The 23,905-nt window shown below is 33.9% G+C and overlaps 1 protein-coding gene across 5 annotated transcripts; it reads right to left on the bottom strand.

Annotated features, from left to right (window-relative positions):
* Positions 1–15,350: 15,350 nt before the first annotated feature.
* LOC130811143 (uncharacterized) lies at positions 15,351–23,549 on the bottom strand. 5 transcript variants are annotated; one of them, XM_057677327.1, is made up of 3 exons: positions 23,313–23,549; positions 22,340–22,413; positions 15,351–16,910 (listed from the first exon to the last, which is right to left on the bottom strand). In XM_057677327.1, exon 3 carries the CDS (start codon positions 16,900–16,902, stop codon positions 15,961–15,963), a length of 942 nt encoding a protein of 313 aa, XP_057533310.1. In that variant the 5' UTR covers positions 16,903–16,910; positions 22,340–22,413; positions 23,313–23,549; the 3' UTR covers positions 15,351–15,960. The 5 variants fall into 5 exon arrangements, with proteins under 5 accessions (XP_057533310.1, XP_057533306.1, XP_057533309.1 ...); XM_057677323.1 differs by lacking the exon at positions 22,340–22,413 and having other exon boundaries at positions 23,290–23,547; XM_057677326.1 differs by lacking the exon at positions 22,340–22,413 and having other exon boundaries at positions 15,351–16,925; positions 23,290–23,534.
* Between the last annotated feature and the right edge of the window lie 356 nt (positions 23,550–23,905).

Below are 23,905 nucleotides of genomic sequence, written 5' to 3'. Positions count from 1 at the left end.
TATCTCTGATCGGCGAATGTTTGCACAAATACAATGTCTGATCATAATACAAAACTTTGGCAGTTGTACTTGGTCACATGAGTGAAAAAGGTATGTATGAACTTTCTAAACAAGGTTTATTCGATGGAAAGAAGTTTGAAAATCTTGGGTTTTGTAAACAATTTATTTATGGAAAACACAAGAAAGTGAGTTTCAAATCGACCATACACACCACCTAGGGAAATCTTGATTATATACTGTTGGCTCTTAAGGTTTTGACGATGACTTCACTTTTAAAGTAAACAAACATATTTTAGAGATTGTTTTGTAGGTATATATCCGATTTTGTTGAAATCGTTGATGAAGCCTAGGACTTGATTCGTGGAGGTTGTACATGTCTTAAAGATCCAAGAAGTTAGATAAGTGTTATAATGTTGAAAGGAGATGTACAGTCTACTGTTCCCAAAATGAACAATCTAACAGAAGTTGAAGCTGGAGACAGTACGTTGTTCCTACGTAGCAGGTCTGGAGAAAAACATCGATTGGAAAATTGCAGTTATTTTATTATTCTGTTTTTAGTTGATGTAAACGATTAAATCTTAAATTAGTTGCTTAAATTAATTAGTAAGTTAATTGGCTAAACTATTTTTAGGTTATCTAAAAATAGCCTAAGACTTTTTCTTCTTAAGATTAAGATCTCCTATTTTTTAGGATCTTGTGTTTTTAATTCCTATGCTATTTCTAGCTTAAGGAAACAGTTTTTCTATTTGAGCAAATGACAGCCGGACATTTATTTATTAGCAATTCCACTATCTTTTTCTTTTGAGAACGTGGAGGATAGTGGGAGGTGTGTCTAAGGTAACTGCTGGCTGTTCCCACTATAAATAGGAGGAACTTTGCTCAAACCTAAAATCGATCCAAGAGTGTCCATTAAAGGGAGATCATTTTAAGAAAAATATTTTCTGTTTTTAAATGTCAATTAATTTATTATACTTTTCTCAAGTAATTATTTTAATTTTTATCCTCTTGAGAATTGGCCTTGTAAGGGTTATTGAGTGTTTTGTTGTAATTAGACTTATGAGAAGTCTAAGGGAATAGAGAAGAGAAACGTGAGAAGAGAAAGAAAAGGAGAAAGTAGAGAAGAGAATTAGGCCTAGAGTTGAGAAGCTTCAAGTGAAGCAAACTGTTTTATGTAATTGTATTTGATTGCCTAAAACATAGTGAAAATTTTGAAATCCCGGGGGGTCGTGGTTTTCCTTCTTATTAGGCCAAGAAGGTTTCCACGTAAAATTTTTGTCTCCTTTTATCTTTTGCTTTTTAAGTTTAAGCTTTATTTTTTTTGTTAAAATTCCGCAAATTAGAAGAAGACGTAGTAAAGCTTGATACATAACATTTCACCCCCCCCCCCCCCCCCTCTTGTTGCATTCGACCATCTCTGTGTATTTCAACAATTGGTATCAGAGCCCTGTTCCTCATTTAATCAGGAAACCTTGAGAGCAGTATCCTGTTCCCTGGCAAGATGTTGAAGATGAACGAACGCATGGAAGAAGGGTACTCTACGCAAAGGCCACCCATGTTCGATGGGAAATTCTATACCTACTGGAAAAATAGGATGGAAATTTTCATAAAGGCCGAAAATTACCAAGTATAGAGAGTAATTGAAATATGAGATTTTGAAGTGACGACCATCAACTCCAATGATGAATCAATTCCAAAACCAATCACTGAGTATGAAAAGGAAGACTTTCAAAAGATGGAGATGAACGCTCTTGCGATCAAGCTACTTCACTGTGGTCTCGGGCCAAATGAACATAATTGTATCATGGGTTGTAAAACGGCAAAGCAGATTTGGGACCTGCTGGAAGTTACCCATGAAGGCACCAGTGAAGTGAAGCGCTCCAAGATTGATCTACTGATGTCCAGATATGAAAGGTTCGTCATGGAACCTAGGGAGAACATTCAAGAGATGTTCACCAGGTTCACAAATATCACGAACGAATTAGTCTCTCTTGGTAAGATCATTCCCGTTGATGAACAAGTCAGGAAAATATTGAGAAGTCTTCCACAAGATGAGCGTTGGAGAGCTAAGGTCACAGCCATCCATGAGTCCAAAGATTTCACCAAGTTCAATTTGGAAGAGCTGGCTGGTTCACTCATGACACACGAACTGCATTTGGGAACAGCGAACAGTTCCCGAAACAAAGGACTGGCTCTAGCAGCTGATGATAGTGAAGAATCAGAAGCTGGTGAAGAGGAAGCTGCTATGTTGGCACGTAAATTCAAAAAATTCTTCAGGAACAGCAGATATAGAAACCAAAGAAATAATAAGGAAAGAGGAACTGCTAACATGAAGACAAATTTTGAATGCCACAAATGTGGAAGTACTGATCACTTCATCAAGGATTGCCCTCTATGGAAGAATGAGAAGGGCAAAGGGAAGACAAGGGAAGCTGGAAGAATGCCAAAGAAGGGAAATTTCAGAACAGATTTTCGTAAAGCAATGATCGCAGCTTGGGGTGACACTGAAAGCGAAGCTGAAACTGAAGTTCCAGTAGAGGAAGAAACTGCAAATCTGTGTCTCATGGCATCTCATGAAGAGACTAAGGAAAGAGAGGTAATGCCTTCTAGTTCTTGTCCGAAACATTTATTCAGTTTAAGTAAGGATAAATTAATTAAGCTATTTTTGGAAACACAAGAGAAATTGGAAGAAAAAATAGCTAAGTGTCTCCAAATTGAGAAAGACCTTAAGTTAAGTAAAGATCACATCTCATACTTAAATACTTTTAGGATCGATGTGCAAAGTAGATTTTTTAATTTGTTAGATAAGAATGTTATTTTAAAGCAGGAATTCATCATTCTTAACATTGAAATGAATCAAAACAAATTGCTAGAATTAAAATGGGATGAAAATGATAAATCCGCTCATGTGTTTAGCACGAAATTTCAAGAAATGAAATTAAAATTAGAATCATGTGAAAGAGAAAATAAGTATCTAAAAGATCAACTTAATTTAAAAGGAAAAGGGAAAATCAATGAAGTTTCCAAATGGATTCTAAATGCTAAACCAAAGAGTAAAGAAGGTCTAGGTTATGTTAAAAATGATAAAAAGAAAAAGGTCTATGTTGATCTCCCTAGTAGTAAAATCTGTTCCTTTTGTGGTAAAATTGGACACCTAAAATATCATTGTATAAAAAGGGAACAGCACCACATAGCAAATAAAATTCATGTCGAACAGTTATGGATCAAGAAATATGATTCATGTATAATCGACAAGGAACCCAAGGATAATTGGGTTCCTAAACCTAACTCTTAATTTGCTGTGCAGGTTCAAGTGAGGGGGAACAACTCATGGTATCTCGACAGTGGGTGTTCCAAGCACATGACGGGTGACAAATCTAAATTTCTCTCACTTGAAGCATATGATGGGGGAACTGTAACCTTCGGTGATAATATAAAGGGTGAGATAATCGCCAAAGGAAAGGTTGGAAGGTCAAGTTCCCATGCCATTGACAATGTATTTTTAGTCGAGAATTTAAAACACAATCTTTTAAGTATTTCTCAATTTTGTGACAAAGGTAACTCTGTTAAGTTTACTTCTGAACGATGCATAATTTCTAGGAACAACACAGGAGACCCTGTGCTTGAGGGAATCAGAAAAGGGAACACTTATGTTGTGGACCTGGACACTGTTCCCAAAACCAGTCTAACGTGTTTAAGCGTTATAGAAGAAGACCCACTACTTTGGCATAAGCGTCTAGGTCATGCTAGTTTTACATTGATTAATACATTAAGATCAAAAGACCTAGTTAGAGGACTATCAGCTATAAAATTCCTTAAGGAAGAAATTTGCGATCCTTGTGCCAAAGGAAAACAAGTGAGGTCATCTTTCAAATCAAAGAATATGGTAACTATCGCTAGACCACTAGAATTAATCCATATGGATCTATGTGGACCAATGAGAATACAGAGCCGTAGCGGCAAAAAATATGTATTTGTCATTGTTGATGATTATAGTAGATTCACTTGGACTTTGTTTTTAGTAAGCAAAGATGAAGCCTTTGATGAATTTGTTTCCTTCGCAAACAAAATACAAAAATCTACAAATAATCAAATAATCCACATAAGGTCTGATCATGGAAAAGAATTTGAAAATTCAAATTTTACTATGTATTGCAATGAACATGGAATTAATCACAATTTTTCCGCACCTAGAACACCCCAACAAAATGGTGTGGTAGAAAGGAAAAATAGAACTTTAGAAGAAATGGCCAGAACCATGTTGATTGCTAGCGATTTACCTAGAAATTTTTGGGCTGAGGCCGTTAATACTGCTTGTTATATTATGAATCGTGTGTTAATAAGACCAATTTCTTCAAAAACACCCTATGAATTACTCAAAGGTGTTAAACCAAACATTTCCTATTTTCGTATATTTGGATGCAAATGTTTTGTACATGTTAATGGAAAACGAAATATAGGTAAATTTGATGAATGAAGTGATGAAGCAGTATTTCTCGGTTATTCATCACATAGCAAAGCTTACAGAGTTTATAATAAGAGAACAATGTGCGTGGAGGAATCCGTTCACATAATCTTTGATGAAACTAACTTTTCAACAAGTGAACAGGAAATAAACAATGTCAAAATAGGTCTTGCAAATCTAGAAGATGATGAAGAAATAAAGGTGCAAGATCAAGGAACAGCAGGTGAACAGCCAATACAAGAAGACGAAGTAGAAACTGACCAAGTCCAGGAACTGCCAGCACAACTGGACCAGCAAACTGTTCCCAATTCAGTTGTTCCCGCAGATGAGCAAAATGATCCAGTAGCTGAACAAAATGCCAATCAAGCTGTTGAGCCAGAACATGCTACTGTTCCCTCAAGAGAATTTGTGCCCAAACCTTGGAAATATCAAAGTTATCATCCTCTTGATCTGATTATAAGTGATATGAATAAGGGAACACAAACCAGATCTCAACTGCGAAACTTTTGTGCACATTTTGCGTTCCTATCATCACTTGAACCCAAAAATCACGAAGAAGCTCTAAAGGATTTTGAATGGATAGTAGCCATGCAAGATGAATTAAATGAATTTGAAAAAAACAAAGTATGGCACTTAGAACCCAAACCAAAAAGCAAAAAGGTAATCGGTTTAAAATGGATATTTCGGAATAAGCTAGATAAGCATGGAATAATTGTAAGAAAAAAAGCAAGACTCGTGGTCAAAGGGTACAATCAACAAGAAGGTATTGATTACACTGAGACATTTGCTCCGGTAGCAAGGTTAAAGGCTATTAGAATTTTAATTTCTTTTGCTGCATTTATGAACTTTAAGTTATATCAAATGGATGTGAAATGTGCTTTCTTAAATGGTTTTCTTGATGAAGAAGTTTTTGTTGAACAACCCCCAGGTTTTGAGAATACCTCTTGTCCTGATCATGTCTACAAGCTTGACAAAGCTTTATATGGCTTAAAGCAAGCTCCTAGGCAATGGTATGAAAGACTATCAAAGTTTTTGATTCAAAATAACTTTGTAAGAGAAAAAATTGACAAAACCTTATTCTTTAAGAATAAAGGTTATGATATTTTAGTTGTTCAAATTTATGTTGATGATATTATTTTCGGTGCGACCAGTGATTTGTTATGTAAAGAATTTGCCAACCTTATGGGCTCAGAATTTGAAATGAGCATGATGGGAGAATTAAATTTCTTCCTTGGTCTACAAATTAAACAAACTGAAAATGGTATTTTTATTCATCAACAAAAATACATAAAAGAACTTATTAAGAAGTATGGGCTAAACAACGCTAAAACCAACCATACACCCATGGCTACAAATGTTAGATTAGATGAAGACCTAAAAGGAACTAACGTAGATCAAACAATGTATCGAGGCATGATAGGTTCCTTATTATATCTAACTGAAAGTAGACCCGATATTTCATTTAGTGTTGGTTTATGTGCAAGATTTCAGTCCAACCCCAAAGAATCACATCTCACAGCAGTAAAACGGATTTTAAGATATTTGAAGGGAACAGACGACTTGTCCCTATTTTATCCTAAAAGTGATGTTTATGATTTAAAAGGCTTTAGTGATGCAGATTATGCAGGTGATCTAGTTAATAGAAAAAGCACGTCAGGTATGGTACAATTTCTTGGCTCATGTTTAGTTTCATGGAGTTCCAAGAAACAAAACACGGTTGCATTATCCACAGCCGAAGCTGAATACGTAGCAGCAGCAGCTTGCTGTTCCCAAACGCTTTGGATAAAACAGCAACTAAGAGATTTTGGTATTAAGATTGAATGCATTCCTATTTATTGTGATAATACCAGTGCTATATGTATATCTAAAGATCCAGTGCATCACTCACGAGCTAAACATATACATATTAGACATCATTTTCTTAAGGATAATGTAGAAAACAAAAATATTGTATTAAAGCATGTTAATACAAATGAACAAGTTGCAGATATTCTGACCAAACCACTTCCAAGGGAACAATATGAAAAGATGAGATTGGAACTTGGTATGATCAAGCTCCACTAAAGTTGGTTGCATGAAATTCCCAATGAAGCATCATGAGAATGAAAAAGGTCAAGAATCAACCTCAATATCTTGATTGAAAATCAATTATTGAATGGATCAGGTAAACACTTAATAAAGTTTGTACTATGAATGTCTTCTCGTTTGTATGTTGTTAAGTTGATCAGACCAAAGCAGTATGTTCGTTATTTTTCATATAATATTTTATAATATCAAAATTCATTCCTTTTATAATTTAATATTTCATAATTTTGTTCTTAATATTTTTTTTAATATATAGTCAACATAAATCGATAAAAAATATGGGAAACGGTTTTCATTTCTTCATATAATCCTTCCAAATCACAAGTAATGATGATGGCATTGATGAGATGGGACTTAAGGTAACCGTCATTTCAAAATTTTTAAAAGCTGTCACCGTACATCATAATACGCATACATCTTCCTCTTCCTCAAGAAATCGTTCTCCTTCTTTTCTCTCAACCTTTTCAAAAGTTCAAAATGAAAACCCCAAGATCTTCAAAATCAAGCAAGAAAAACCCTAAATCCCGTACACATACCCAGCCACAACCTCTAAAAGTGGTTCATCCTCCACCATTACTGGATGCTGCACCACCCACAACCACTGAAACCACAAAAGAATCACCCAAACATACTACTGAACCTACCAGTACCAAACGCAAGATTTCATCACCAAAAAGTGGTTCATCTTCCAAAGTAGTCAAAAGTTCGAAGCATAGTGATCCTAATAGTGCTGAAGAAATCTCAAAAGAAATGTCTGTTGGTTTCGGACTCGACAAATACTGGTATGACTCTACCCATTTTCCTCAACTGCATGACATTTTGCAACATCAAGAATGGGAAGTTTTGATGTCAAATTTTAGTTGCAATTCCATTTTTCCAAATCTTATGCGAGAATTTATTTCAAATTTCTCAAATGATTGTGGGATGTGTTCTAGTACCGTCAAGAACATCAAAATAGAATTTAATAGTGCATTGCTGGGGGGAATGGTTTAATGTTCCTAATGTTGGGTTTGATACTTACTACGTTGTTTCAAAAATAGTATTTTCTGGGATAAATGAAAAAACGGTTTTAAAATTTTTAGGGATTGAGAAAAGAAAAGGGAAAATAAGCCATAACATTTTGAGTCCTCTGCATAAATTACTGTACAATATTGCACGAAGATTTATTTTGCCAAGAAACTCCAAAAGGAGTGAAGTAAGTTTACGTGATGCTACATTGATTTACTGCATGGCTAATCACATAAAGATAAATTTTTCATCTTTGATGATATCTCATTTGTCTGATTGTATTGAGAAGAAAAACTTTGTTGGTTATGGAGGGTTGTTGACCTGAATTTTCAGAAAATTTGATGTCCCTTTGGAAGGGTTGGAGTTCCCAATGGGACCCAACATGAAGATAGGTGCAAAGTGTTTACAAAATTTGCACTTAAAATTAAATGATGAAGGGATGTTAATACGTTATTTAGAGGAGGAAGTTGAAGTTGGTTCTGAAGAAGAAGGGATTGAACAAGAAGAGGAAAATTTGAGGGAGGAAGAACAGGAAGAAAAAGAGGAAAAGGAGCAAGGACCTGTTCCCACTAACAATATTGGAACAGAAGAAAAAGGGGAACAGGATGGAGAAGCTAGTAAGGGGGAAGCAGAACAGGAGGGAGTCTTAGGAGAAGATGCTTATCACAATCTCTGTAATGATTCAAGTGATGAAGAGACTGTGATAGCATTGAGGAGAAAGGCTAAATCTGTTCAGAGGAAGAGTAGGAGGTTAGCCTCGAAACGTAAGGCTACATTGGTTGATGATACCACATTTGAGACCATGCCTGAGTCTACATCCAATAAACCTCCCTCTCCCAAGCCAACCACATCATCACCACATCACACTCCATCACCACCACATCACAATCCATCACCACCTCAATCACTTATTCACTTTACACCACCACCATCTCAGTCTTCACCAGGTAATGGTTGTGCTAACCCTGATTCTGTTCCTGCAGCTTCTTCAAACTTCATTCTCTCCAAACTCCTTGACCTACAGTCTCAATTCACTGCTTTTCAAGATGAAATTCGAGTCTCACTTGCTTCAATCGTTGATCAACTTACCCTGATGGAGAACCGTCTTGGTGCAAAGTTGGATATTGTTGAAGTGCAGACTGAATACATAGATGAAGAAGAGACTGCTCCCTGATTCTTCTTCCCATGTTTTTTAATGATTTGTTGGTTGTAACATTAATCAAACAATTTCACTTTCCTTTGTACCATCTGGGGTACACGTTTGTATTTGAACAACTACTACATTTCTTTCTTTTGTTTTTATTTCTGGTCTGTGATGACTAACATTATGCAGATTTGATTACTTTTTATGGTGCATACTTTCATTATTGTTTCTTGCTCTCATCACTGACAAATCTATATGGTTTGTGCTGAGGTTTGATAACCCCAAATTCTTTTTGATTGATGACAAAAGGGGGAAGATTATGCAAAAACTTAAAAGGAGCTGTGAATACACAATACATATCTTGATTGATTTATATTGCTTTTTATGGAAGTTAATGTGCTGTGTTTATGATAGCTTAGAATCTGATCATCTGTGTTGATATTAAGTTTTTATGGATATTTTGATTAATTGTTTTAAAGTTGTTTCTTTGTTTCTTTTGAAAATACTTAATAATTTATGTTAATTTTTAAACATATTTGATATTATGTTTTTATAGAGTAAGTCTGTTTATGTATGCTTGGTAAATTATATTATAACAAGTTGATTTACTAAGTTATTTAGAGTTGCTTTAATCTCTAGTATGCTCTAAGAAATTTGTTTTACTCTAGTTTACTTGAGTTTTTTTATAAAAGTTTGTCATCATCAAAAAGGGGGAATTAGTTGGCTCTTAAGGTTTTGATGATGACTTCAATTTTAAAGTAAACAAACATATTTTAGAGATTGTTTTGTAGGTATATATCCGATTTTGTTGAAATCGTTGATGAAGCCTAGGACTTGATTCGTGGAGGTTGTACATGTCTTAAAGATCCAAGAAGTTAGATAAGTGTTATAATGTTGAAAGGAGATGTACAGTCTACTGTTCCCAAAATGAACAATCTAACAGAAGTTGAAGCTGGAGACAGTACGCTGTTCCTACGTAGCAGGTCTGGAGAAAAACATCGACTGGAAAATTGCAGTGATTTTATTATTCTGTTTTTAGTTGATGTAAACGGTTAAATCTTAAATTAGTTGCTTAAATTAATTAGTAAGTTAATTGGCTAAACTATTTTTAGGTTATCTAAAAATAGCCTAAGACTTTTTCTTCTTAAGATTAAGATCTCCTATTTTTTAGGATCTTGTGTTTTTAATTCCTATGCTATTTCTAGCTTAAGGAAACCGTTTTTCTCTTTGAGCAAATGACAGCCGGACATTTATTTATTAGAAATTCCACTATCTTTTTCTTTTGAGAACGTGGAGGATAGTGGGAGGTGTGTCTAAGGTAACTGCTGGCTGTTCCCACTATAAATAGGAGGAACTTTGCTCAAACCTAAAATCGATCCAAGAGTGTCCATTAAAGGGAGATCATTTAAGAAAAATATTTTCTGTTTTTAAATGCCAATTAATTTATTATGTTTTTCTTAAGTAATTATTTTAATTTTTATCCTCTTGAGAATTGGCCTTGTAAGGGTTATTGAGTGTTTTGTTGTAATTAGACTTATGAGAAGTCTAAGGGAATAGAGAAGAGAAACGTGAGAAGAGAAAGAGAAAGAGAAAGTAGAGAAGAGAATTAGGCCTAGAGTTGAGAAGCTTCAAGTGAAGCAAACTGTTTTATGTAATTGTATTTGATGGCCTAAAACATAGTGAGAATTTTGAAATCCCGGGGGGTCATGGTTTTCCTTCTTATTAGGCCAAGAAGGTTTCCACGTAAAATCTTTGTCTCCTTTTATCTTTTGCTTTTAAAGTTTAAGCTTTATTTTGTTTGTTAAAATTCCGCAAATTAGAAGAAAAACGTAGTAAAGCTTGATACACAACAATTCACCCCCACCCCCCCCCCCCCCCCCCCCCTCTTGTTGCATTCGAACATCTCTGTGTATTTCAACATATACATTCTGATTTGTGAGGGCCTTCAAGAAAGTCTTTACTAGGTGTATGTAATTATTTATCGACTTTCATAGATGACTACTCAAGAAAATTTTGGTGTTACTTCATTAAACATAAAAATTAAATATCTGATGTTTTCTTAGAATAGAATAAAATGATAGAGAAAAAGACATGTAGGAGCCTCTGATACACGGACACGCCATTTGACAGACGTGTCCTGTGTCGGACACGTGTCGGACACGGACACGCGACGGACACGCGAAAATCCGTGTCCGACACTCCAAATAAAGTGTCCAATATTTTAATATTTTTCCGGACACGCGGACACGGCTAGGACACGCAAGGGACACGGCAAGGGTGAAAGACACGTTTTTAAAAAAAAAATTAAATTTTAAACGAAAGACACTCACTGTTTTCCTCTCTGTTTCCTAACTCAGTCACTCACTGTTTTCAATTCCTTCTCTTTCACTCACTCTAACCCTAAAAACTCTACTCAACTTTTCCTCCACCTCCACCGTCGCTCCGGCACTCCCACACCACGCCACCGCCGGTTGCTCCTCCATCACAGACGATTACGAACACTCGAACTTGATGCTGCGTTGCTGCTGGCTGCTGCTGCTCCTAAAATCGAAATTTTTGATTTTGTTTAAGGTATTTTCACTCTTTATCCTAAATCCTAATATTAATTTGTTGAAATCTGCTCCTATCGTTTGGTATTTTGTTGCTTATATGTTGAAATCTGTATGGGTTTTACTTTGGGTGTTTGCTTTGCTTTGAAACCTATTTTATAAATCGAAATCTGGGTTTTGATTTGTTTGCTTTGATCTCTGATAAACACATCTTCTTAAATCAAGATCTAGGTTTTACTTTGGGTTTTTGATTTGATTGAAACTCATTTCTGAAATCAAGAAAACAAAGGAGTTTTGGGTAAGTGGTGTGCCTGTGCCATTGAGTTCAAGAAAAACAAAACAAAGGAAGTATGATTTTGAGCACAGGTTTCACGAAAATCAAGAAAATTGATGGAGTTTTGGGTAAGTGGAGTAGAAAATGAATACGTTGGAGTAGAAAATGGATGATGTATGATGATTAAACTTAAATTTACCTATTTATTTGGTTTTCTTTGATTTGGTTTGTATGACTTATTTTAAATACTCATGTTGTTTATTTCGTACTTATTTGCATTTTATGTGATTTTTATGTTTTTAAAGTGTTTATTTACAAATATCAAATGAAATATTGTAAAATTATCTTTAATTTGATATATTTATTATATTACCATTTTCGTGTCCCCGTGTCCGCCATTTTTAAGTTGGCGTTTTCCCATACCCGTGTCGTGTCTGTGTCCGTGTTCGTGTCCATTTTAGTGCAACCTAGGTAGGAGCATCAGGACCTTGCAAACCGATAATGGTCTTGAATTTGGTGATGGTAAATTTCTTCAATATTAATCTAAGAAAAGTATTGTGCGGTATAGAACTTGAGCGAGAAGACAACAACAAAATGGTGTTGCGAAGAGGATGAATAAAATATTGTTTGAGAGGGCAAAAATGCAAACAATAGAAGTACCTTGAAGAGAAGGGGGTTGAAAAAGGAGAAAGTATGTTCTTTGAAGAGAGAGAAAAGTTTGGTTTGAATAAACCAGTTGCACGTTTAATTTTTTGCTCAAAACAACCGGTTCAATTGAAATATCTTCATATGTTTGATCTTAGTAAGATCAATAGCTCTAAATCCTTCTTACCCTTCTCATTTTAAGACCCCTTCTCATTAGATTTCTCCCTTATATATATATATATATATATATATATATATATATATATATATATATATATATATATATATATATATATGTATATAAATAAATAAATAAATAAATAAATAAATAAATATATATATATATATATATATATATATATATATATATATATATATATATATATATATATATATTCTGTTTATTATAGCATTTTATCCCATGACTCTCTCTATGTCAGAAAAAAATTACTCCTTAATTACCTACAAAATCATTTAAAGATATTTACTTGTTTCCTTCCATTATTAATTACCTAATAAATCAATTGCCGATAAGAATTATTAAACAGAAATCAATTTGCTTTTAGGTGCATGCACATAACTTTGACATTAGCCACTAAAGTTTAAATGTGACTATCTTATTAATTTTAAATGTGATAAACATATTTTCTTAGAAGGAATGAATGGCATTTGTGATTGCTTTTATATTTTTTTTTTGTTATATTTATTAGTTTTAATTTTTATCTAGTAGTGTCTTGTCATATTCTTTGGTCTTATTTTGTCTTACTTTTCTTTTCTTTGTAGCTCTTTCACGAACCGAAAGACTCTTTGGTTGCATCCCTTCTTTATGAGTATGATTCGTCGTCTTTAATTTTATTCCTTTCTCAGAGCAGATACATTGGTATAGTGATAATGTTTACATCATGGTTATTAGGATTTAGTTCCTGTCTTTTATTGAGTCAGTGTGACATTCTTTTAGGTTAGTCTATTGAAGTGTAAGAAATTCTTTCTCTAATGGAGTAGTTGATCGTTTCTCTTTTTTTTTAAAAAAAAAAATGTGTTTTCCAAGCTTTCTATACATTAATTTTGATCAATGCTTAAAAGGAAATTATCAGGATATTATTATTATTGTAAGATCCGACTTTTATGCCATAAGTAACAATGCCTAAAAATTAAGAAACAATTTGTTTTTATAGGGTTCATCTGATTTTGGGTTAAAACCCAAGAATTGAAAGAAGAAAAAGTAGGCATCAAAATGGGAAATTTACAGAAGGAACAATGGAGTAATAATGGTGTTATAGTTACAGTGTATGAAGAATTATCATCATCTACAATTGGATCACAATTTCAGAAGAAGATCAGAACCACAAATCCAAACACAAAGAAAAGATCGTGCGGCTATGATCGTCATGCTGAGCTCCTGGCCTATGCACACCAGCTTCGACAACAAGCAAATTCCCAACAAATTCATCATGATGATCATAACTCTACTCAGTCAAATCTGCGTAAGCCAAAGGTATTCTCATTATTCATCATCATCATAATTCTATCAAAGATGTGAGTTTTTCGAATATAAATATATTACAAATTATTGTAAAGACGGTTTCTCCGAGAGACGCATTAAATATATGGGTCAAATAACTCAATTAATATAAATTAAAGTGAAAATAAAAATGTGGCCTTCTTAGACGGTCTCTCACAACGATTTGTGTAATGCTTATGTTGACTGAGTTTGGTTTAACCTAATAAATCGGGAATCATCTTAAATATATCATATATCACATCATGTATATTATTAAAAAAAATATTTTATATAACAAATAACAACACTTACAAGAGTATTGCCAAATGTCATGATTTAAAAGGATTTAATTTTATTAGATTGCATAAAATTTTCTATTTAACAAATTTCATGTAAAATATAAAATTAAACGTAATATTTCTGAATATCTTACAATTATTAAAATTAATATTTGATTGAACTTTAAACTGTTGTTTATTATTTATTTTAGGAAAATACTTGGAGTTAAAGTATATTTTGCCGGACAAGAATTAAGTGTACAATATAATTAAGTGTATAATATTATTAAGTATATTTAGCTATATTAACAAAAAATAATGCATAAACAAATCATACTTAACACAATTTTAGCTATTAATAAACTGGTCTTTTAATCGGTTAATCACTGAAGCATATACACTTGAATTTTAGGTTTATTACAAACAATCTAATCAATTAATAATTCCGCTTATAAGTAGATGCTTCAATTTTCTTTTAATAATATAATTTTCTTTGAAAATGACCACACTTATAAAGAAGTTGAATTATAAGCCCATAATTTCATGGGCTTTCAAAATTTTTGCAAATCAATGGAATAATCTCTCCTTTAAAATCGGAAAATTATCAAATAATTTAGTTAAATATATTATATACATTCGTGAGAATTTAGTAAATTTATATATATTTTTCCATAATAGTTATTATTATGTTATATTGTTATAGCTAAAAATAGCATGAGCTTTTGTAAAACATTTTATAATATCTGGTCAAAAAGAACTTTTAAAATTATTATAAAATAAATATATTTCAAAGAACTTCTAAATATAGATATGAAAAAAATAACAAATTATTTATTGTGTTTTGCACAGAAAAGGAGATTATTGGGTGGGCTAAAAGCTCTTGGAAGGATATTTGAAGGAGAAAAGAAAAGGGCAACAAAATATGAAAGGGTGGAGTCATGCCCTTCTCCTCCTCCTCCTCCTCCGGGGAAGTGGAAGGGAAGTTGGAGCAAAATCTCTAAGGTTGGAATCGGCAAGCCATTTCTTTTACAATATTATATGGCCAATTATTTTTTTATATAAATATAATAATGAATTTTAATGCAAATCCTGTTTATGCAGACTTTGTGCTGTGTACTCAAACAATGTTCAAGTGTTAGAAAGTGCTGCAAGGGATTTGATAATAAGGAATCAGATTTGCATAACACAAATCAAAGATGAATGTACAATCCTTGGTTATTTTTATTAACACTTTGTTTCGATAAAAAGAAAATGAAAGGGCAAGACATAGTGGGAGATGATTTCTTGTTTCTTGTTTGATAACAAATTTTTGTTTGATTTGATGAAAATCTATGAAGTTATAAGAGACAAAATGGAGACAAATTGCAAAAATTAACTTCTTCCACTTTTGGAGAAATATATATACAAAGAAAAGAATTATTATTCCAATCAAGTTTTGCATTATAAATTGGATTCCAAAACAAAAAGAGAGTTGAATTTCCGGAAATGTTTAGCCTCCAAGTTAAGAACAAATTATGCATCAGAATATATGATCTGAATTCAATTTACAGTTACAATATAAACATGAAGAACGAGCAATAACGCCTACTTCACCGGTACAAACAATGAATGGTGAGAATAAATTTAGCGTTGAGTTTGTTGAGAGAGAATCAAATGTACCTGAAAGATTAATCCTAAAGGGTGAAGGTTTACTATGCACAACAAGCATTGAAATGAGCTCCGCCAAACATGGCAGCACCGGTACCAAAGTGAAGGTTTTTTAGTTCAGGTCTATCCCTACATTTTATGAAATCATGAGATAAATTCGTAAACCTGTATCTAAAATCAGAATATGTCCAAATCGACCATCTTTAATGAACAAAGAAAAAGATTGACTACAACTTGCATCAACACTGCCTTGGAAGATGCGGCCCCCAAACCACTGTAAATATAAATTAAGCACTAAAAACCACTTAATAGGGGTTTGTTTTGTTTGGGAGGCAAACCATAAAAAGCTTCTTATTTTGTACAAATATCATTCGCGTCTTCTTCTTCGTCTAGACCTTCCAAGAAAGAACATTCTTCGATGATGGCGGCTTAACGGAACCAGATCGTCTCCTCTACCAAAGCCTGCTTGGCGAATTCCCACATCATCATCATCTTCTTCTTCATCTTCATCGCTATAAGAATCATAACCTCTCCCAGGAGTCCTGTGCAACTGAAACCCACCACTCCTGATTCTATTTGCCCCATAAGTCCCCAAATCATCACCCAACAAGTCGTCTAAATCCATATCAAAATCCCTAATAAAGGGGTTAAAGTTCGAATCTATAACATAGTCCCCCAAAACAATCGTACCTGGTGAAAAGGTGCTCATGACATCATTCAACTCTCTCTCCCTCTCCAAGCTTTTCCATTTCTCTTCAAGGGACGGGTCCACTTCTCTTGGCCGTGCACAAGGATGATCGTTTTTGACATGCTTCTTTAGCTGTTTGTAAGTACCAACAAAGGAGCACTTCTCCTGCATGCATGACCGTTTTTTCTTGTTTAGATATTTCCGAGCTGGCTCAACCAGGGTCCAACCTTTCACCTGCCCACGGCAGAGGGGACACAAAAGCTCAGACACTTCCTTTTTTTCCTCAGGTAAGCCAGAATTCAGGCCAAGACTGTTCACACCTGAAGTCGCTTTTGAGTATGCTTTCTTATACTGCTCAAGACAATTCGAGAAACGATAGCCAGTGGCACACATGTACGGACGACAGCCTTTGTTATACGAAGAACAGAGCAAAAGAACAGCATTGTGCGGGGACTCCATGCAAACCGAGCAAGTCGCATCCTCCCAGTCTTTCTTCTCTAAATTAGAGGGTTTCTTGAGGTCCTTGAAGATCTTGTGGGAGCAGGGCGAAATTCCCAATCGTTCCTCTTTGCCACTGCGGCATCTGTATTTGAGACGTCTCACCCTGCCAACTTTCGCCATGGATAAACCTGAATAAGAAAAAACTATACGTAAACAATGATCATTTTACAGGTGCAAAAAGAATACCAATTCCATACTCTGATCACTTGAATCAGCAAAACACATAATACGTCCAAATGCTGACAAAGTTACAACAACAAAGCTCAAAGAGCAAAATCTATTCAGCTAATAGAATTTTTCATCCACACAACATGAAAAAGACATCTTAACGACAAAATTCATAGAAAAGAGAGAATCTTAATACGGTGGTATCAGATGTATGTGCTATATATTTGTTACATCTCCGATCACTGGATCAAAAGGTCAACCCAATAGGCTATAAACTCATAGCACAGATGATAATCAATCAAATTTCAAAATTAACTCTAACCAGTATACTTGTAAGGTTGACCCCAGTCCCACTTGAACTTAAACCAGAAAATCAAAATAAGGCAAAATTATAGGAAACTACCTATTCTATACCCCATTTTGTAAAAAACTACCTTATGTAAAAGTTTTTGCAAAAAACTACCTTATATAATACAATTGTTTGCAAAACACTACCTTTTAACGGTTTTTAGCCTTTGACCGTTCCGTACCAGAATACGTTTTTGTACCGGAACCGGAATCGGCACCGGTTCTTTCCATTGAAAGTGACCCAACTGCGATGTGGATCAACGACCCGAATCCACTAGAGGCCGCAATTGAAAGTGATTAATTTGGATAATCTGATTAAAAACAACAACCCAGTTGAGATTCAAACTTCTCAACAAAAGCCAGGGTTTTTTACCAGTGAATTGAATTTTTCCGAGTATGCCGGGTTAAATGGAAGCGGGTCAAAGAGTAATGGAGGTCTAAAACCCGAATCCGGAAAGCTATTGAGTTTTGGTGGAGGTGATAGCAAAAGAAGTAGTACTACAAATTCGAATGGAAATGTGGGTATATTCGGTTCGAATTCACAGTTCATAATTGATGATTGTAACAAGAAGAAACGATCCCCAAATTCGAGAGGCAGTAATGACGAAGGAATCATGTCTTTTACATCTGGGGTGATAATGGCGTCGTCAAGGATTGGAAAATCAAGCAACAATGGCGGAGGTGATTCAGAGCATTCTGATTTAGAAGCGTCGGTAAAAGAAGTGGATAGTTGTATACTGATAGTTGAAATCCAATCAATTGAAGTAAAATTATGAAGACCAACAAAATTGAAAACGAGGATACTTCATTTTCTGCCTAACAAGTCCACCAGAAAGTGCAATCTCCTCACAACGAACAACAACGACGCGTTGGCCACTGAGAAGCTCCTTAGCAACAATGGCCCCATGGAAGCTTTCATCAAATGAGGAAGAAGGTCTCCTTTTAAGGGTCACGTGACTGTCACGTGAGGATCAAGGTTATACTTAACGGTCAAAGGCCAAAAACCGTTATAAGGTAGTATTTTGCAAAGAATTGTATTATATAAGGTAGTTTTCTGCAAAAAATTTTACATAAGGTAGTTTTTTACAAAAGGGGTTAAAGATTAGGTAGTTTTTTATAATTTTGCCTCAAAATAATTATTGCTTCAAACGCACTCATAATGTTGGATCGAGTATTAGATACCATTATCAGAACCAGAGTCCCACGTCCAATGAAAAAACTCCTCTTAACACTTGCAACATTAGAAAGTTAATACTCTCACAGAGAGATCATGTCCTACCCTAATATTTTGTTGCTAAGTTCCAATCATCTCAAGTATATTCTTAGTTCTAATCATCTCAAGTACATTCAAGATCCACAATTTAAATCTCCAGATATTCAACGATCACCTGAAAAGTGTTCTCACAAACCCACAAGCCAGCTAGGCAATAAAATTCACAGCATTGGGGCAGCTACATATGTAGTCAATATGCAATGTCACTAAAAATTATTTTTTCTGAGACATGAGAACCTAGTGCTGATTATACTTGAAAAAGGGTAGCCCCATGCACAAAGAATCCCCAAAGAGCGAGGATTCGGGGAAGGAACCCACCTCAAAAGTGTAATGTAGGCAAACCCTACCCAGCAAGAGGCTTCTTCCACAACTTCAAACTATGGCATTTCAGCTAAGCCTAAACCAATATAGCAAGACTAGTATAATAAACAAAATATGAAGAAAAGCAAAGAATATGCAAAGTTCCGTTCAACAAACGGAAAATGACACGATAAATATTTCAGCTCATAGCGTCGAATTTTAAATTAAAGGAGAATAATTCCCTAAATCGAGAAAAAAAATGCAAAGATGTGATCACAATCAAATCCAACTTTAGACATGTTGACTTCCATGGAAGAACATATGAAGAGTTAAAAGGGCATAGGAAGACGGATAACAAAAAGGAGCAAAAGAGTAAAATGCTCATTTAGGGTGAAGTAGAAAGATATCCACTGAAATATAAAATACACAAGGCACACCGAGGCACAAAGCACATGGAAAGGTGCAAGCCATAGAATAAAAAACCCTTCGCGACATTAAATCCTATTATATAATGGTGCATGAAAATTTAAGGTCAAAACGCCGCGTTGATCGTTAGGTAATGTGTAACGCCTGTTATTTTTCCGTTATAAAAATATTTCACCGTTTTAACATTTTTTGTCTCGTGTTAAAATTTCATTAATACCCACTAACTTTAATTATTACGATCCCTTAAATTAAAGTTACTCATAATTTTAGTTGATAAACAAAATAATTAACTAATAACTAATATGTTAATTAAGCTAACACTAAAAGAACCTCAGATATTGCAATTACAATAGCTATAGGCATATTATTGCGTAATAATAGTAGTTCAACAATAAAAATGCAATTATAAATTCAAAATTCCCCTTATATGAATTTTTTTCTAAAATCAAAATACATCTGTTGTGAGTCGCGTTATTTCAAAGTTATAGCCATTTTCTAGCGACATCGCATACGTTTCCGCTAACAAATCCACGACCATGGTTTTTTCCACGGTGCAAACTTTTAGCTGATGAGGCGCACTTTACGCTAAAGAGCTTAAAAACCAATTTTAAAACATGAAAATCATATTATAATCGCAACAAGCTTGTAAACACCTGCTATCATTGCGAAAGACACTACTTTAGCACATAATCATTATGATGAGAAAATGAAGAATACCAAGGAAGCGCATAGGGAGCACAAAGCGTGAAACGTATTGAAGGCTTTAAAGCACAACAAGGTGCATGCCGCTTGTAATGGGCTTTGCCTAACTGTGCAAATTAAGATATGCTTTTCTATGATTAAGAACATACGCAACAATAGAAAACAAGCTCTAAAAGTATAAACAACAAAATTACACCTACTCAACATGAATCCAAAACCTACCCATGCAAAAATTGCTAGCTTTACGCATATAATGGGGGAGTTTGGCAAACGATTAAATACTAATTAAAATGATTAATTTGACCAGTTTTACAGGCAAGTACGCTGGTGGGAGCAAATTATTTTATATAAGTTGATTCGTAACAGCAAATTGTTTCGACCGACAATTTTACTAAATACTAGCATTAGGCCACCCAATCGTATATTTGTTCTTAAATTAGCTAAAATTTTCCAACAAGCTACTTTGCTAAATAACTCCATTAAACAGACAAGTTTTCCTTCTAGAGAAGGACATAACTCAAACATATTGATTTTCACGACTTATTTACATTAGCAATTCATGATTTTCCTTTAAACGAAATGGACTTGTAGAAACTTAGAGTTAATCTATGAATGAGCCTTAACCCCAAACCAAATTTTAAGCAAGCCTCTTATTACAAGCTTACTAGATATGAGTATACAACAACACAGGTGTGATATTCCCTATATCACACTCATACTCATTACTCACAGAATTTTTAAACTAACCACCTACCTACATGGCAGGTAAAATTTTCATACTCACATTTGTTCAACTAGGTACGTAATAAAGCCCAATCCCACCTACTATGGTCAATTGGGTATACCTATTACGATTATACTCACCTTATATATGTCTAATCTTACTCCACGTGTACTTTATATGTGTCCTATATAATCGTCATCTCTTACGAATTTATTTGTAAATCTAATTTTATTTAAACCATATAATATCGTATAATTAAATGAAAATTATGTAGTCAATAATCCATCATATCATTTATTTGTAAGCATATAATATTTAAAATCATATTTTAGTTTAGATTTTATCTACGGCTCAAAAAACATAAAAAGTATCTTAATTGGGACACAAGAAAATTAAGTATCTTTGAAATTTTATCAATGATATTTAGTAAAATTATATAAATTCATAATAAAGCTGCTAATTGTGGATAAGGCGCGAGCAAGTATGGGGCTGGTCAGCTGGGTATAATGGCTATTGGGAGGATCGAGTGGGCAAGGGCAAGGCGAGTGGATTTGAGGTGGGTATGCCCTCATACCAACCACCTACTCATTGTGAAAACATCATAACTACCCCATAAAAAGGAAAGGCCAGAAATTGCAACATTTTTCACTAAAATAATTGCTACAACATTAGAAATCTCCATAAGAGGAGGATGGAGCAATTATTAAGACTATATAATAAAGGGAAAAGGCCTAGAATAGGAAAGCATTGCCATTTGCATGATAGGTCCAAAGTAGGAATATCTTATTACCAATAATTTCTCTCATAAGTTAAAGTCCACCAATGGGGGCCACGAATTCTCAAGCTCCTAATTGCTTACCCTACCAATTCATCACAAGGATTCTTAATCTTAACCAAAAAATTGCCTAGATACCTAGCTCCAAATAAACCATTTAGTAGAGTTGAGGGATAGCATACACAATATTGCATTTGGATAAGAGGAAATAGTGTAAAAGGATGAAAAAAGAGGGAGTGTACGCTTCCTATGTTTAATTCCTAATCTGAATAAAAAGTTGCGAGAGGGAGGAATCCATTTTCCTTCCCTTTTTAATAAACACCATCCTCCAATTCAAGAGAAATTTGGACTTTGAGGGGTTTTGAGGCTTCATTTTTCCCCTAAAAATTTCCTCTTCCTTTCCCTAAAATATTATCATCCAAACTCAAACTTCACTTTAGTTCTAGCTCCTAAAACTCACACCTAACATCACTTGGTCAGCCAACATTAAATGAAAAACCAAATTCTCAAACTGCGCAGAATTCAAAACTAATTATAGGGAGAAAATCAAGAATAACTACCAACAAGAGCAAATATACTTCAAATCATACACCCTCTTACTTCACCCAAAAACTAGGCGAAAATGGGTTTAATCATCAATGATTATCACCATTCCAATCTAGACAATAATAGACAAACGATGCATACTATAACGGAAGATATCCAATACGCCACACAAGACTAGAATTGTTGTCCTGCTTGAAGGGAAAATAGAAATATAAATATTTATAAAAATCAAACAAACTAGTGAAAAACATGGAACAAGTTTATATGAGAACAAACTCTTTCAAAAATGACATACCTCATCACTAAACATCATGTATACAATTATCAAAAAGGAGAAATTCAGAGAGTAAGAATGCACCATATGCCCATCTTCATATCATTATTTGTTTGTCATTGTACCCAATCAACAGAAGTTTTCAATAATAGATAATCAAAGATAATGGGAAAAATGTAAGTCAAGAGTATCATATTAAACAGAAAACTGTAAGACATATCTATGCAACCAATTCAATAACAAAAATACATTCCATCATGCAAAAAACACAAAGCAACAAATGCAATTCACATATCTCAAAGTAGAAAATTCTCTCCAAATAAAAAACCGAAAGCTCAGCTACTACATAACTATACACCAAGCATAACAACGACTGAAAAGCGCGTCAACAAAAATGATGCGACCTTTGAAAATCTTGAATAAAATACAGACTATACATCAACAAAACTACTACACACAATTAATGATGCTTCCACAAACTCATCACATAATATAGCTACCAAAACTTCCAATCAACAAAATTCAACTTTGAAATTCAAACTCATCACAGCATTCCTCGTTAGTTATCACACCATCAAGTCATATACAAAATTCAACTTTAAATTCAACCTTTCACAGCATTCCTCGCTAGTAACCAAAAAAATCAACACAACTTGAGATCAATTTCATAATTATCAATATTCAATCAATACTTCATCTTATCAACAAAGGGAAAAATAAAATAAACTTGCTAGTCAATGAAGAAATGATTATGATTTACAAAAGCCCTATCTTTGTAATCACATCAAATGACTACGCAAAAGCAGTTATTCAAAGAAAAAACTTAACTCAAAAATTTAAATAAAAACTCAAACTATTAAACAACTAAAGATAGAAATCTTGATTACATGGGAAACCTAGATTGCAGAAATGAAAAGACATGAAAACCCTAAATCGCGGAAAATAAAAAAGAGATCGAAATGGAGAATAACCTGGAAATGAAGAAGAGTAGTACCTGATATCTGTCTGAAATGAATCTGAATCGAAGATGAAGAGGAGAAAGAAATAGATGGGAAGAGATAGAGAGAAGAAGAAGAGGGAAGAAAAAAGAAGGAAAAAGAAAGGTCCGATGTTCGTTCACGTTCTTCCAGAAAAGAGGTGAGCACGATACTTTGCGTAATCTTGAAATCCTAACTCCTAACTTCCCTTCCTTTTCTTTTAATTCACCCTCCTTACCTGGCTTTACGTCTATCTCTCTCCACCAATTTCTTATTCCATTTTAATACTCTCAAGTAAACCACAATTAGATAATTACAAAATTATTTACCAACTACCAAATTAATCCAAATTTAAAGTTAGTTCTAATCCTAAAAATAAATGTCACATATTTTTATTCGTTGTTTATTAGAAAAAGAAAAAAAAATCTTCATTTTTTATTTCGGTACATCCAAATTGCTTAGGGATTAAAAAGGTGCACAAATTATGATCATTAAATTAGTGTCAAATCATCATTTTCATTTAGAGATCACATGTTTGCACATAATTTTCATAGAAATTTGAATTCTTAAATGTTAATTAAAGTTTTGTTTGTTTTAAAGATATTTAAAA

Source organism: Amaranthus tricolor, chromosome 4, assembly GCF_026212465.1.
Source record: "Amaranthus tricolor cultivar Red isolate AtriRed21 chromosome 4, ASM2621246v1, whole genome shotgun sequence".
Lineage (NCBI taxonomy): Eukaryota > Viridiplantae > Streptophyta > Magnoliopsida > Caryophyllales > Amaranthaceae > Amaranthus > Amaranthus tricolor.
This window is presented reverse-complemented; position numbering and strand designations above follow the sequence as displayed.